The following is a 13773-nucleotide window of genomic DNA, read 5'->3' on the forward strand; positions in this document are numbered from 1 at the left end:
GAACATGAAGGCACAGAGAGGGAAGTCGGGAGATCCAGGGTTCAGACTCCCTGGTCACTTTGGCAGGAAGTTTCCATTCCCACTCCTCAGGGTACATACCCAAATTCTTCCCAGTGGCCCACTAGACCCTGCACACCCAGCCCCCGTCGCCTCCCTTCACTCTGTTTCAGTGACACCAACCTCTTCGCCGTTCTTGCAAACCAGGCACAATGCTGCCTCAGGGCCTCTGCACATGCTGTTTTCACTATGTGGAGAGCTCCTACCCCGGATTGTCATTTTTTTAGGTCTTTGTTCAAGCGTCCTCTCCTCTGAAAGACCCTCCCTGACCACCGTCAGCAAAAAAACCCCAAAAAAACAAAAAACAAAAAAAAACCCGCAACCCAAGGGATCCCCTGGCCCTCCTCAAACTCCTTGAAATTTTTTCAGGCCACTCTGTTCAAACTGACGTTTTATTACATATTTGTCGGCTTGTTTTAACATCCATCCCTAGCCCAGATCAGGAGCCAGGTGAGGACAGAGCCCACAGCACCGTGCACGGAGCTGGCACACAGTAGGCACTCAATAAATGTTTGTTGAACAATGAAATGAATCTCTCCCTCGTTATATGAGCGTTGTGCCTAAGCTGTGACGCTCTGAGCTTGAGGGGAGGAAGGACCTGAGGTTAGAAACGCTCACTCTGGTGCCAGATGGGCCTGGGTTTGAATACGAGCTCTGCTGTTTGCCGCTCAACCTGGGTTTAACCCGGAGGGAAAGACATTGGAACCGGGGCTTTGAAGGATGTGTAAGAGTTTGGGATAAGAATTCAGGAGGTGGCAAGACCGATTCGCCGTAACGTTGTGTGAGTCACCGGGTAGATGAGGGAGAGAGAATCCTTCCTGGAAAAGCTGTGGTTTGTGAATAGGAGATTCATGGTCGAACCCATCCGGCAAGGGCTGGGACCCAGGTGTCCAGCTCCCAGATGCTGCTCCCCTTTTTGGCCAGGAAATCCCAGTGAGCCAAGTGGAGTTTCTGGGAAAGTCTTGGCCTCGCTCCCTTCCCCCCCCCCCCCCCCCCCGCCTCCAGCATTGCCTCTCTGGTTACCAGGAGTCACAAACCCCAACAGCTGCAGCACCCCATTCTGCCCATTGTCCAGAACGAGAAACCGAGGCCCGGAGCAGAGCAGTGATTTGTTCCTGGGTCACGCAGAAGGTGGCCGCTGTAACCCGACCTCATTCCCTTACAGACAGTCTGCTTGGTGGTCCTGGGACCCAGGTTTGGGGGAGGGGGGAGGAAGGCAATAGAGCTGGACTTGGAGAACCCCAGCTTGTGTGGTCCAGCCTAGGTCTGGGGGAAACTCCGAGGAGAGCAGGACAGGCTGCCTGAAGGAGAAGGGGCACTGGAGACAAGGCTTTGAGGGATGTGTAGGAGTTCTGGAGGACTCTTGGCCTCTAGCTCGCCTTGACTGTCTCCTTTGCCTGGTCAGCCGGCGAGGGCATCGGGAGGTGCCTGGGAAAGATGTGTTGGTTGTGGCAGGTCTTGTGGGACAGAGACAGTGACGGGCCTGCCTCTCACCTGGCCTGACCTCCCAGGGAGGACAAGGGACGCTGGGGCAGCACGTCCATGACCCAGTTACAGACTGTTTGCCTTCCTTCCTCCAGGCCCAGCTGGGGTCACTGGTGACGTGGGCTCCCACCCCTGCCCACCTCCCTGGCACCTCTCCTGAGAGTGGACCCAGAGGGGGGCGGGGCTCCAAGAAGGGGCGGAGCCCAGAGAAAGGGCCGGACTCAGAGAAAGGGGAGGGGTTCAGAGAGCAAAGGGTTCTGGCGACCCGTCTGTCTGTCCCTGCTGGCTGACAGTCCGGCTGCCCCTTCCCGGCTACCTCTTATCACTGCCCCAGTAAGCGCGAGAATTTGGGTGGCGGCCATGGCCCAAGGTCAACACCATTGCCTTGGCCTCCTGCCACCCTGGCGTCCCCTCCACTGGGGGCAGCGACCTATGCCTCTACCGATCCCCACCCCCCCCCCCCCCCCATCCCCGGCTTCTCTGGCCAGGCAGCCTGGGCTCTGGTCCCAGCTCTGCTGACCGGCTGTGTGACCCTGGGTGAATCACTCCCCGTCTCTGGGGCCAGCATGTCAGGTGGCATTCAGGCACAGAAAAGCCAGGCTGAGGTTGGACAGACTCCGGCCTAGGATGGGCCCCCTCCATTCTCCCTCTGCCTCAGCAGGTCAGCCGGGGTGGGGGCAGGGGTGGGGGTGCGGGCAGCGGAAGAGAGCCCTGAGGTCCAGTCCCTGCCACAGCTGTTACGGTGACTCACGCTTTGGGGGACATCGGAGTGGGGAGCTGGGGTTGGCACAAGCCGAGCCCCGGCCCGCCCCACCCTGGCGAGGGCGGGAGGCTATTTTCAGAGCCTGGGTAATAGGTGAAATCTGAGGTCGTTTCCCTTCCCACCCCCCCCCCCCGGCACCCCATGGCCAGAGGTGCCCAGAGCAGGGAGGGTGCACCGGGTGGGGGTGACTGTGGGGTCCAGGCCTGGAGGTGGGACCGAGCCCAGCCACATCCATCCAGAAAGCAAACGGGTGGCACAGAGCAGCTGTCTCCGCGAGACCCAGGCTGTTCTGAGAAAGGCCCGATTGCCTCCCAGGGGGGTCGGGGACCTCGCTGGGGTCCTCACGCAGGCCCTGAGACGCTGTGGGGCCTGGGTCAGGTCTCCCGCCCTCCCTGAGCCCTGGTTCCCGTCACACAATGGGTAGCGAAGCCTTGGGCCTTTCCCTGCGCCCTGGAAGACCGTAAGCCACCAGAAGAGTTGTAACAATGTCAGTAATAATAATAGAATAGCGTGGCCTCGGGAGCTGGGCAGATAATGGGACTCACATGCCAGGAAGAGGTCTCGCTCCCCCTCTGGGAGCCTGGCGGCCCAGGCGAGAGTGGAGACACACGGCCGAGGTTTTCTTCCCTTTGTCTTCCTTTCTCCTGGAGGCTGAGAAACCAGGTCTGGGAGGTTCTGCAGACTCAGTTTCCCTTGATGAAACACGGAGAGAGGCAGCACCCCTACCCCCAGGGGAGGGGACTGGGCCTCCCACGGCCCCCGGTTGCGCTCCAGGGGACCCAGCGAGGGCCGCTGCTGTTGTCATGGGGAAGTCAGATGGGTGCAGGTTCCACGCCCCTCGTGACTAGCTCCCCTTTAGGCCTCAGTCTTCTCGTCTGTAAAGTGGGTGTTGGGGCCTCCCAGCAACACCAGTTAGGCATGGCTGGGGGGGGGGGGGTGGGTGTTGAAGTCACGGGTCTGGCCAGGACTTAGAGCCTCCCCAGGCCTCAGCTTTTCCGTCTGTGGAATGGGTCTTACCGGCCTCCAGGGGCTCCTCTCTCCAGCTCTGGACCTCCTTGGACGGGCTCCCCTCCTCTATTGTGTTCTGATCTCATGCGTTCTTGGGCCTCCGCTTTCCCTCCCCCTCCAGGGGGTCTATACAGGAGCCCCTGCCCCTTCCCTCGGCCCCTGACGTCTAGGTTGCCCTAGTCTTGGCCCATAGACCTCGGCCCGTCTTGTCTGTACCGCTGGTCTATAGGAACGACCCCTAGCCCTCATTTTTTAAATCTGCACCAAGGGCCAGTGGAGGCTGCCCTCAGACCTGCCCGCCCCGGTGTCAGCTTTCTTTGCTGATGGTAGATCTGAAAAGCCAGCACCAGATGGCATTCTCAGAGCCTGGCCTCTCCTGCAATCATTGAGTGCTCACTGTATGCTTGGTGTATGCTTGGCCCCGTTCTAGACACGGGAGCGCACGCTCTGGTTCCGGGGTTTGCAGACTACGGGTCCCGGGGCCCAATGCCCGCCACTTCTCTTCCTAAACACAGTGTCATCAGAACGTGGTCACGCCCGTCATTTACGTGTCGCATCCACGGCTGATCTGGCAGTAGGTGCAGAGTCGAGCAGGTGCGACAGAATGGAACACTCGCCACCTTGTCCTTTAAAGCGCTTCCAGACTGGGGTTTGCCGACCCCCTTTCTGGTGGACAGAGAAGAGCTCCATAACATCCTTATTCTCCTGACCTCAGTGTTCCCCATCTGTGCGATGGGCTAGCCCCCGTCCGCCTCTGGGGGCCCTCCAGGGTTCAAGACAGCCCTCCATGAACTCCTGCCTTGCCCCGCGCCTCCCGCATAATCCAAGCCTCAGTTTCCCCATTCGGGTTCACGCCAGTCCCCCGTGCACTTCCGCCGGGTCCTCTCTCCGCCCCGCCCCCCCCCCCCCCCCCAGCCTTCACTTTCCCCCAGGAGGTTACCAGGTCCGCGGTGGCTCCCTGCCCACACGCGCCTGGGTCTTCCTGGGGCCCCTAGACCTCAGTCCCCTGGGCTGGGCGGTGGGCCCCCGGTCCCCGGCGCCTCCTGACCTCTGGCCTCTCGTGCCTGCAGGATGAGTTCCACCCGTTCATCGAGGCGCTGCTGCCTCACGTCCGCGCCTTCGCCTACACCTGGTTCAACCTGCAGGCGCGGAAGCGTAAGTATTTCAAGAAGCACGAGAAGCGGATGTCGAAGGACGAGGAGCGCGCGGTGAAGGACGAGCTGCTGGGCGAGAAGGCCGAGGTGAAGCAGAAGTGGGCGTCCCGGCTGCTGGCCAAGCTGCGCAAAGACATCCGGCCCGAGTGCCGCGAGGACTTCGTGCTGGCCATCACCGGCAAGAAGGCGCCGGGCTGCGTGCTCTCCAACCCCGACCAGAAGGGCAAGATGCGCCGCATCGACTGCCTGCGCCAGGCCGACAAGGTGTGGCGGCTGGACCTGGTCATGGTCATCCTCTTCAAGGGCATCCCGCTGGAGAGCACCGACGGCGAGCGCCTGGTCAAGGCGGCGCAGTGCGGCCACCCGGTGCTCTGCGTGCAGCCGCATCACATCGGCGTGGCGGTCAAGGAGCTCGACCTCTACCTGGCCTACTTCGTGCGCGAGCGAGGTGAGGCGGGCGGGCGCGAGCGGCGTGCGTGCGTGTGCGCGCGCGCGCGCGCCCGGGGTCTCCAGGGGGCGGTGTGTGCGCGCGCGCGCGCGCGCGTGGCCGAAGCGGGGAGGCGGCTCAGGTGCGCCCCCCAGACGGGAGGCAGAGGCGACGGGAGGGTCCGAGGGGGTAGGTGGGCCCACGCTAGGGCAGCGGGCAGGCGCCGGTGTTGTGTAAGGGACAAGATGGGGTTCAAGGAGGGTCTGAGGGAGGAGGCAGTGTGTCCTGGGGGGTTTCGAGGTGAGAGGCGAGCTCTTGAGATGGCGGGAGACGAGATCCTGTCCCGGAAGGCCCGAGGGGCAGCAGAAGGCCTTGCTGGGAATAGGGGTGAGGACAGGAGGGTGACCGGTGGCAGAGAAACAACCTTATCCCTCTGGGGAAAGCGGAGACAGGGCTCTGGTCGCCCGCTGTGGATCCTGGTTGGTCCACCCTTGGACCTTCCGCAGAGGCCTGACAGGTCCCGCCTTTGTGCCGCGCGGGAGACTGGGTGCTGTGCGACTTGGGCTGGGTGGCCACCCTCTCTGGTCCTCTGGTCTCCTGTGTCCCCAGCTCCGGCCCTTCTAGCCGGGCGTCTGCTGGCTCTGGGGCCGGATGCCCCTCCTGGAGACAGCAGGGTTTGTGAGAGCGAGGAGACCCCCGGCAGCTTCCTGGACAAAGTGGCTGAGCTGAGCTGAGCTCTGCGGGATGGCTGGACAGAGCCGAGTGTGGGGGCGTCCCAGAGGGTCAGCGCCCTGCCTGGGCAGAGATGCGGAGGCCAGATGTGCGGGCCGGCCTCTGGATGCCCGCAGGGCTGGTGGCCGAGGGCAGGGCCTGGCTGGCAGGGCCGTGGGCTCTGTCGCCCTGCTGCTTCCTGGCTGTGGGTCCAACCTGGGCCTCAGTTCCCCCTGTCTGTCACATGGAGGTTCTGAGTCCTCAGCTCGGTTAGGCCACGGGGGACTCGCCAGGTCACGCATGTAGCTTGTGAACGCTGGCCTGCCACATGGCAGGTGTCAGCTGGGAATGTGTTCGTGGGGATGGAGTCCAGCGTGCCCGTAGGACCCAGCGGTCACATGTCACATGCCCCCCCCCCATGCCTCGCCCCCCCGCCCCCCGGGGCTGAGGCTGGTGCTCACGTGGGCACGCACCTGGGGGCCGCCTGAGTGGGTCCGGTGGGTACGCTCAGGTTGCACGCCCAGCCACGGCAGACCCCCCGGGAGCACGCTCCGTGGCACGACCAGAAACAGAAGGAAGGCCGGGGGGTGGCCCGGCGTGGGGGTCTGGTGGGGGCAGACCGGGCACCCGGCCGCCCAGGTTCCACGCAGAGCCCTGCCCTTTTCAGGCCGTGACCTTGCACACATCGCCGTTCTGTGTGTTTCCTCTGCACGCGGCGGGGGGGGGGGGGGGGGGGGGGGGGGGACAACCGCGCCGACCCCTGGCCATGGTGGAAGGATGAGGTGACGTTGTGGGGCTCCCGGTCTCCGGGGGGTGTGTGGGGGCGGGAGAGGCGGGCAGTCTCCCAGTCTCGACCTGGGTTCCTCGACCTTGACCCCCTCCGCCCCCCTGCCCCGCCCCCACGGACGAGCATCAAACCCACTGAGGCCGGGAGCGAAGCCGCCTTCGAGGTCGCGGAGGCAGAGGGGCGGACGAGGCGCCTGTGTGTCCCGGGGGCCGGGGGCAGGGGTGGCCTTGGGGGCTGCTGAGCTCATTACCACGCGGGTCCAGGCCTCTCCCACCACACACCACCCACATCCATCCTGCAGCCTGGCCCTGCCCCCACCTCCTCCGCGCTGAGCTGATAACATTTCGGAGCGAGTTTTCTGCCGGAGTCAGCACAATCTCCAGCCGGCCCCCTCCCCCGCTCGGCTCGGCAGGCAGGCAGGCCGGGCCTCCAGGCTTCCCCAGACACCCTCGTGTCCGGCGGCCATGCCTTTGCCGGCCAGCCCCGTCTGCCTCTTCGCTCGAGGGCTGGGGAAGGTCAAGGCCCCCGTCATCCCCGCGGGAACCCCAGCTCGCCCTGGTCCCGGCCGACCCGGCCTCAGCTCAGCGGCTTGCTGGCTGGGTGATCCGAGACAAGTCGCTTAACCTCTCTGTGCCTTCTTTCCTCGTCTTTAAAAGGGGAAGCTCGAAAATAGTTGACCGGTAGGAACGCTGGGCCCTCATGGTAAGTGCCCAGAGACGACCCCCCCCGCGGGGAGGGAAAAGGTGCCAGGCCCCGGGGGCCACTCCTGTGACCCCCACCACCATCCTCATCGAGGTTCCGATTGGCCAACTCTGCCCCTTCGCCCCTGATGCCCGAAGGTCTTTCGCATACGGAAAACTCCTGCGTATGCTTCAAAACCCCAGCTCCGAACTCCACTCTCTCTCTCTGCCGGGCAGTGTTTCTGAGCGCTTAGCGATTCTCTCAGCAGCCCTCCAAGGCAGGGCTCACTGTGGTTCTCGCGTCGAGGATGAGGAAACAGAGGCCCCCAAAAAGCGACCTGCCTGCCCAAGGTCACTTGGTCGAGAAAGGGCAGAGGTGGGGTTTGGATGCAGGCAGCTTCTTTGAAGACAACCAGCCCTTCCCTCTGGGTGGTGGGGGAGATAGAGGAAAACTGCAGTGTGCAACTTGGGCATCCGGTCGGCGTGTTGGCACCCCCGGGCTGGGCCTGTGTTCTGGGCTCCCACCTCCAGGCCCCCCGTGCTCCTCCCGGGCCCCAGCAAAATCTCTGTTCTTGGTCCCGCAGGTTGTCGGTCTGACGGCAGAGGCAGATGGCCGCCGGCCGCCCTCCTCCTTCCACTTTGGGGTCTCAGGGCTGGAAAGTGTTGTGGCCTGGGCCGCAGCACAGCAGCCCCTTCAACCGGGCCCACGGGGAGCGTGCATGCAGGGGGGGATGGGGCACCTCGGAACAGACAGAAAGACCGAGAGACACACGCAGAGACAGTTGGAGGTCCAGACAGACAGACGGGCACAGAGGCCTGGCACTCAGTCCCCCTATCCTGGGACAGGCGCAGCCCCCCCCCCCTCCAGCTTCCACATCTCTCCTGGGGGATCAGGTGGGCTCACAGGGGTGCTCCCACCTTTATTATGGGGGACGAAGGGATGGGGATAACCTCTGAGAAGGCCCTTTCACCACTGGGGCTCTCAGGCGGGTCAGAGCCCGGGGCACCTCCTGGGGTGAAATCTGGCTGCCCCGTTGTCCATCTGGGGCCACGGGGCCCTGAGTCCAGGGGCTGGACTCAGTGTGTGCCCTGGGGGCAGCTGGGGGACCATGATGAGCTGGCGATGTGAGCTTCACCTGAGGACCCGGGGGACTGCCCGCTGAATGGGTACACTGGGCAGGGGACCCGGAAGTTGGCGATTCACGGTTCAGTGAATAAAAACAAAGCAGGGCAGGGTGTGGAGACGGGTGGGGAGGGGGGCACTGCAGGCCGAGGAGGGAGGGCGGCCCCAAAGAGGTGGCTTTTGAGATCGAGGCCTGAAGGAAGCAAGGGAGCCACAGAGGCATTTGTGGGAGTGCACCGGGCACGGGGGCACAGCCAGTGCAAAGGCCCAGAGGCTAGCGTGGCCCGAAGCGTGAGGAACGGAGCGCGGGAAGGCCTGGGAGGGGAGGAGACTGGCGGAGGCAGAGGCGGAGGCGAGGCCTGCTGCGTGGCGGCTTCGTGGGGAGGGTGGTGGGGAGGCCAGGAAGGAGTGGGGGGGGGGGGAGCCCGGCACTCCTCCACCTGCCTTGCATTTGGGAGGGAGCCTGGAGGAACCGAGGCCCAGAGAGGGAAGCCGCCTGCCCAGCCCTGAAGCCCAGCCAGGCCTCCCCGCCCCCCTCTGGCGGCCTGAGAAACCTGAGGCGCGGCCGGGCCCCGTGCCAGGGCCGGGCGGGGGAGGGGTTGCCAGGCCCGCCCGCTCTGGCAGCTGCCAGCCCGCCCCGAGCGGCCAGCCCAGATGGTGCCCATCTGCTGACGCGGGGCCGGCTCCTCGTTCCCGCCTTGTGTGGTGCCAACCTCCCGGGATGGCGCTGTGGGCAGGGGCCGGCTCGGGGAGCTTTGCAGCTGCTGGAGGGGCGCCCCGGGGCGCCCCAGGGAGCGGCAGGAGAATCGAGGGGGTCCCCAGCCCCTCCCGGAGGGAACTGGGGAGCCGTGATAACCACAGAGGTAAAGCAGTGCGAGCACATACGCAGTGCCCGCTGCGGGCTGGGTCTCAGCTCATCCCACGTTTTCCCTCGTTTGATTCTCGCCACCGCCCTGCTGGGGGGCTGCGGGGGGGGGGGTGGCGGTTACCTTCTGGTAGGTCTCAGGCGAGGAAGCCGGCCCAGAGACCGTCAGCCGCTCACCCGAGGTCACACAGCTCCCGAGAGGCAGAGCCCAGTTAGAACCTACAGGATCCTGAGTGCCTGAAACCCCTAAAGGGAAAAAGCCCACAAGCCGCTTTGGAGGTTGGCGGGTGGTACCCACACCCCTCCCGGTTGTGCAGACGATAGAAAGAGGGGGGGCTTGAATGCACGGTGGATAAATGAACGACCAGCGGTGAACCGCACCGAAGGGCCTACCGGGACCAAGCCTGGGGGCCAGGGTCAACATGGAATGCACCCTGGGTTCAGACGGTCTGGAGCAAGGGGGCCCAGGGCAGCCGCGGGCCTGCCCCTGGTGTGCTGTGTGACCGAGCCCTCTCTGGTCGGGGGTTGTGCGGGACTGAAGGCAGGAAGGTGGGGCCTTGTGGGATAAGAGAGGAGCAGGCCAGGCCACGACTGAGGCTCCCCCTGCCCCCTCCGCCCCGTTGATCTCGGCCCAGCACGGGGCCCTTGGGAGACGAAAGGCGGGCAGGAGGGCGCGTGAGGGCACCCGCTTGTCCGCGTGACATTCACAATTGACGCCCGTGCTTGCTTCAGGCCGCGCGAAGTGCATTCTCCTCTCGAGCCTTGGTTTTTCCATCCGTAAATGGGAAGCCTAAAAACGGTGTCGGCCGCTTTGGGGACCAGAGTCAGCGATCCCCCGGAAGCAGATGGGAGGCACCAGATAATCGCTCCGTCCTTTCCTGAACCCTCTCTCCAGCCCCAGGGGACAGTGGGAGAGACCTCCGGCCCGCGCTGAGACCCCGGGCCTCGTTCCGCCCACCCCGTGAGCCAGGACGGGCTCTCCGCTGGCGGCTGGTGGCGTTGCCCCCCTCCAGGTGTCTGGGTGGCGCAGGGGTGAGGGGCTCCGGGCAGCCCGGATTCCCCCAGGGCTGGGCGGCCAGGTGGACCGGCCGTCTGCCTGTGCAGGGAAGGTGGCCGCAGGGGTGGGAGGCCCAGACGCCAGCTGACGGCGTATTTATAGCTGTGGCAGGCCTCCAGGCTCCTGGTCAGCAGCAAAGAGATACCAGCAGGTGAGGGTTCCGCTCACACAGCAGGCCGGGAGCCCAAGGGGAGAGTTGGGACTCACTCTGTAGCCGGATGACCCAGGTTCAAATCACACGGCTCGTGCCTGTCGCGGCCTTCAGGAAGTTGACTTCACGGCCGCGGGCCTCGGTTTCCTTCCCTCTCAAATGGGCGTGATAAGAACGGTGCCCGCCTTGCTGGACCCCGTAGGCTCAAAGTCACGGAGCGCCTGCCGAGCGCCGGAACGCGGGGCCCACGGGAAGCACTCAAAAACGATCTGTCACCCCGAAAAAGGGAGGACATCCAGGAGCGCCTGGGTGGCTCGGTCCATTAAGCATCCACCTTGGGCTGAGGTCATGATCTCGCGGTTCATGAGTTCGAGCCCCTCGTCGGGCTCTGTGCTGGTGGTGTGGACCCCGCTGGGGATTCTCCGTCTCTCCCTCTGTCTCTTGGCCCCTTCCCCACTCGCCTGTGCGCTCTCCCCGCCACCACACCAAAATAAATAAATAAACTTAAAAAAAAAAAGGGCGTCCTCCCACCTGCCACCGCGTGGAGGGACCCGGAGGCCACCGTGCGCGGTGACAGGAGCCAGACACAGACAGACACGTCCCGCGTGACCCCATGCACAGGGGGTCCCCAGAGGAGTCCCGTCCACAGAGACAGAGAGCAGATGGTGGGAGCCGGGGCTGGGGCAGGGGGCGGGGAGTCCGTGCTTCCTGGGGGCAGGGTCTCGGTCTGGGGAGATGGAAAGTTCTGGAGACGGATGGTGGGGGCGGCTGCACGACAGTGTGAGTGTGCCTGAGGCCGCTGAGCTGTGTGTGCTTGGAAAGGGTTCAGATGGTGAATTTCGTGTTGTGTGTATTTTACCCCAATTGAAAGACTCGTTGTTGTTGTTGTTAATAATAATAATAATAATAATAATAATAATGATAAGCGGAAGTGCGTTCTGTATGCATCAGCTGGTGGTAAAGGCTTCGTACAAATGACCACGGTACCGTCAAATAGGGATTATCAGCATCCCCGTGCTTGTGGTCCTGGCCCCAGCTCTGCCCTCCGACGGCCGGGCACGTTAGCGCCCATCTTTGCGCCTGGGATTCTTCCGCGGACGGAGCTCAGGGAGTGTCCAATCGGTGACAAAGAAACCTCGTAGCACGCGGCGGGCGCTCAGGAGGGGGACCCAGTTGGCGGGGAGGCGCTCCCCTTGCGGACGGACCTTCCGCGCCCCTGTTGCCCGCCCCCCAGCAGTCCACCCCCACCGAGGCAGGGGTGAGGAGGCTCCCCGGGGGGGCCGCCCACCGAGTGCCCTGTCCCCACGGCGTCAGCGGGAGCGGGAGACACTGCGGTGCACCTGTGGTGGCCGCCCCAGCATGGCGGCTGCAGTTGCCGCCTTGGCCCTCTGCCCAGCGAGCCGAGGGGAGGCTGAGGGCAGCTAGGGACATCTCTGGCATCCCCCCCCCCCTGCCAGCCAGCTGCCAGGCCAGCCCCTCTTCCTCCAGCTGGGTGTGGGCAGGAAGTCACAGATGGCCAGAGCTGGTGAAGGATGAGGGAGGGGGCACACGGGGACACTGCACGTCTTGTCCAGATGGGGAAACTGAGGCCCAGAGAGAGGCGGGACGCTGCCCATGGCTGCCCAGCCAGTAGGGGCCCTTCCTCCGGTCTGTTCTGTCCCATCCTGAGCCCCAAGGGAAGACAGGTCAAGGCAGGGACGAGGGGGATTCTAGGAATTCCCAAGGCCTGAGTTCTAGAATCTTCAGAGGGGTCTTTACTGTGTAGGCAGTTTTTTTTTTTTTTAACTTTTTGGATGTTTATTTATTTTTGAGAGAGAGAGAAAGAAAGACAGAGCATGGGCGGAGGAGGAGCAGAGAGAGAGGGAGACACAGAATCCGAAACAGGCTCCAGGCCCTGAGCCATCAGCACAGAGCCCGACGCGGGGCTCGAACTCACGAACCGTGAGATCACGACCTGAGCAGAAGCCGGACGCTGGATGGACTGAGCCACCCAGGCCCCCCCCCCCGCCCCCGGGGCAATTCTCCAGTTCTCCGAGGCGGGTTTCAGAACAGCACCATCCAGTAGAATACGGTGTGAGCCGCGTAGATAATGTAACTTTTTTCTCTGGTCTCCGCACGTAAAAGTCTAAACGTACAGGGGTCGTGGGTTTTAACAATATATTCTGTTTCACCCGGGACAACCAAAATATTGTCGTTTTGACACATATCAGGACGGACAAGGTATTGAGATGGTTTACGTTACTCGGAATGTTCTCGGTCTTTGAAATTCACACCCTGATTCTGACCAGCCACGTTTCAGCCGCTCAGAGCCACACGTGGACCAGGCGGGCAACTCGGCTCTAAGAGCATCTGAATTCTAGAGACTTTCAAGGCAGATCCCAAGTGCGCCCCAAGTTGGCTAAATGCTTTTAAGTTTATATATTTCTTTGGAGCGGGGAGAGACTGAGGGACAGAGAGACAGAGAGAATCCCAGGCAGGCTCCACGCTGGCAGCGTTAGAGCCCGACGTGAGGCTTGGACCCACCACCCTGAGAGTGTGACCTGAGCCGACATCAAGATTCTGATGCTTAACCCACTGAGCCACCCAGCCCCCCCCTCGACATTCATCGAGGTTGTTATTTAACAGTCCAGGAAACTTTCCTGGAAACCCTCAAGCCGATCCCTTGATCTAGAATTCCTCACGTGTATTCCTGACCATCCAGGGGTGGGTTTCTGAGTATCTGGAAGCAAGATCCCAAATGTTTGACGATGGGTCTTTGCTTACGGAGGGACAAGCTCCGGAATTCCACGACTTGAGTTCTAGGACCCCCCGGGGCGGGTTCTAGCGTCTTCGAGGGGAGATGTTTTCAAGCATCTGGGAACAGATCTCACATGATCTCAACCAGGGTTCTCAAGCATATGAGAATTCCAAACCCGTGAAATCTGTCAGCGCTTCTCCCAGCGTTGATTTCATCGACATCCAAGAAACCCTTGAAGTGTATTCTTGACCGTTGGTGGCAGGTTGCAGAATTCCTCACGCTGGGGGTTTTCATGCCCGAGGACGGGCTCTGGAGTTTTCTTGAGCTGGGTCCTAGAACTCCCAGGGGTAGGCTCTAGGATTCTCTTCGTCAGAGATGCAGAAAGCTCAGGTCAGTCGAGTACGTCTGTCCTGAGACCAGGTGACGGAACGGAATATTTCAGAAACGATGCTTACAGAGGGCAGGAGGCTGATTTTGGTTTCTTTGAGGCTCCCCGCCCCGGACTGGTGGAGGCAGCGGCTGCCTTCTTGGAGGCCCCGTTTCGTGGGGGTGAGAACCTGAAACCAGGTAGCCCTGGGAATAAGAATCAAGACTTCGTTTGATCCGCGGTAGATAGATGTCAGTCGCGGGGACGTGGAACCCGGGATGTGTTTCCAGAGGCCGTTGCGGGCCGGGGGGCACCAGGACAGCTCCTACCCACAGCCGGCAGGGTGCTTAGTAGGGCCTCGGGTGAAGGCAGCGGCTGGAATTGGAGGCTGTGACGTCGGA

At 62.9% G+C, this 13773-nt stretch overlaps 1 protein-coding gene across 7 annotated transcripts in view; it reads left to right on the forward strand.

Moving 5' to 3' along the window:
- Nucleotides 1-13773, forward strand: part of NFIC (nuclear factor I C) — a 64106-nt gene that overhangs the window by 11268 nt on the left and 39065 nt on the right. For all 7 annotated transcript variants that reach the window (XM_081791228.1, XM_081791224.1, XM_081791225.1 and 4 more), the window contains exon 2: nucleotides 4384-4915. In XM_081791228.1, the coding sequence (XP_081647354.1) occupies nucleotides 4384-4915 (532 nt within the window). The remainder of the gene's footprint in view (nucleotides 1-4383; nucleotides 4916-13773) is intronic.

Source organism: Panthera onca, chromosome A2, assembly GCF_046562875.1.
Source record: "Panthera onca isolate mPanOnc1 chromosome A2, mPanOnc1 haplotype 2, whole genome shotgun sequence".
Lineage (NCBI taxonomy): Eukaryota > Metazoa > Chordata > Mammalia > Carnivora > Felidae > Panthera > Panthera onca.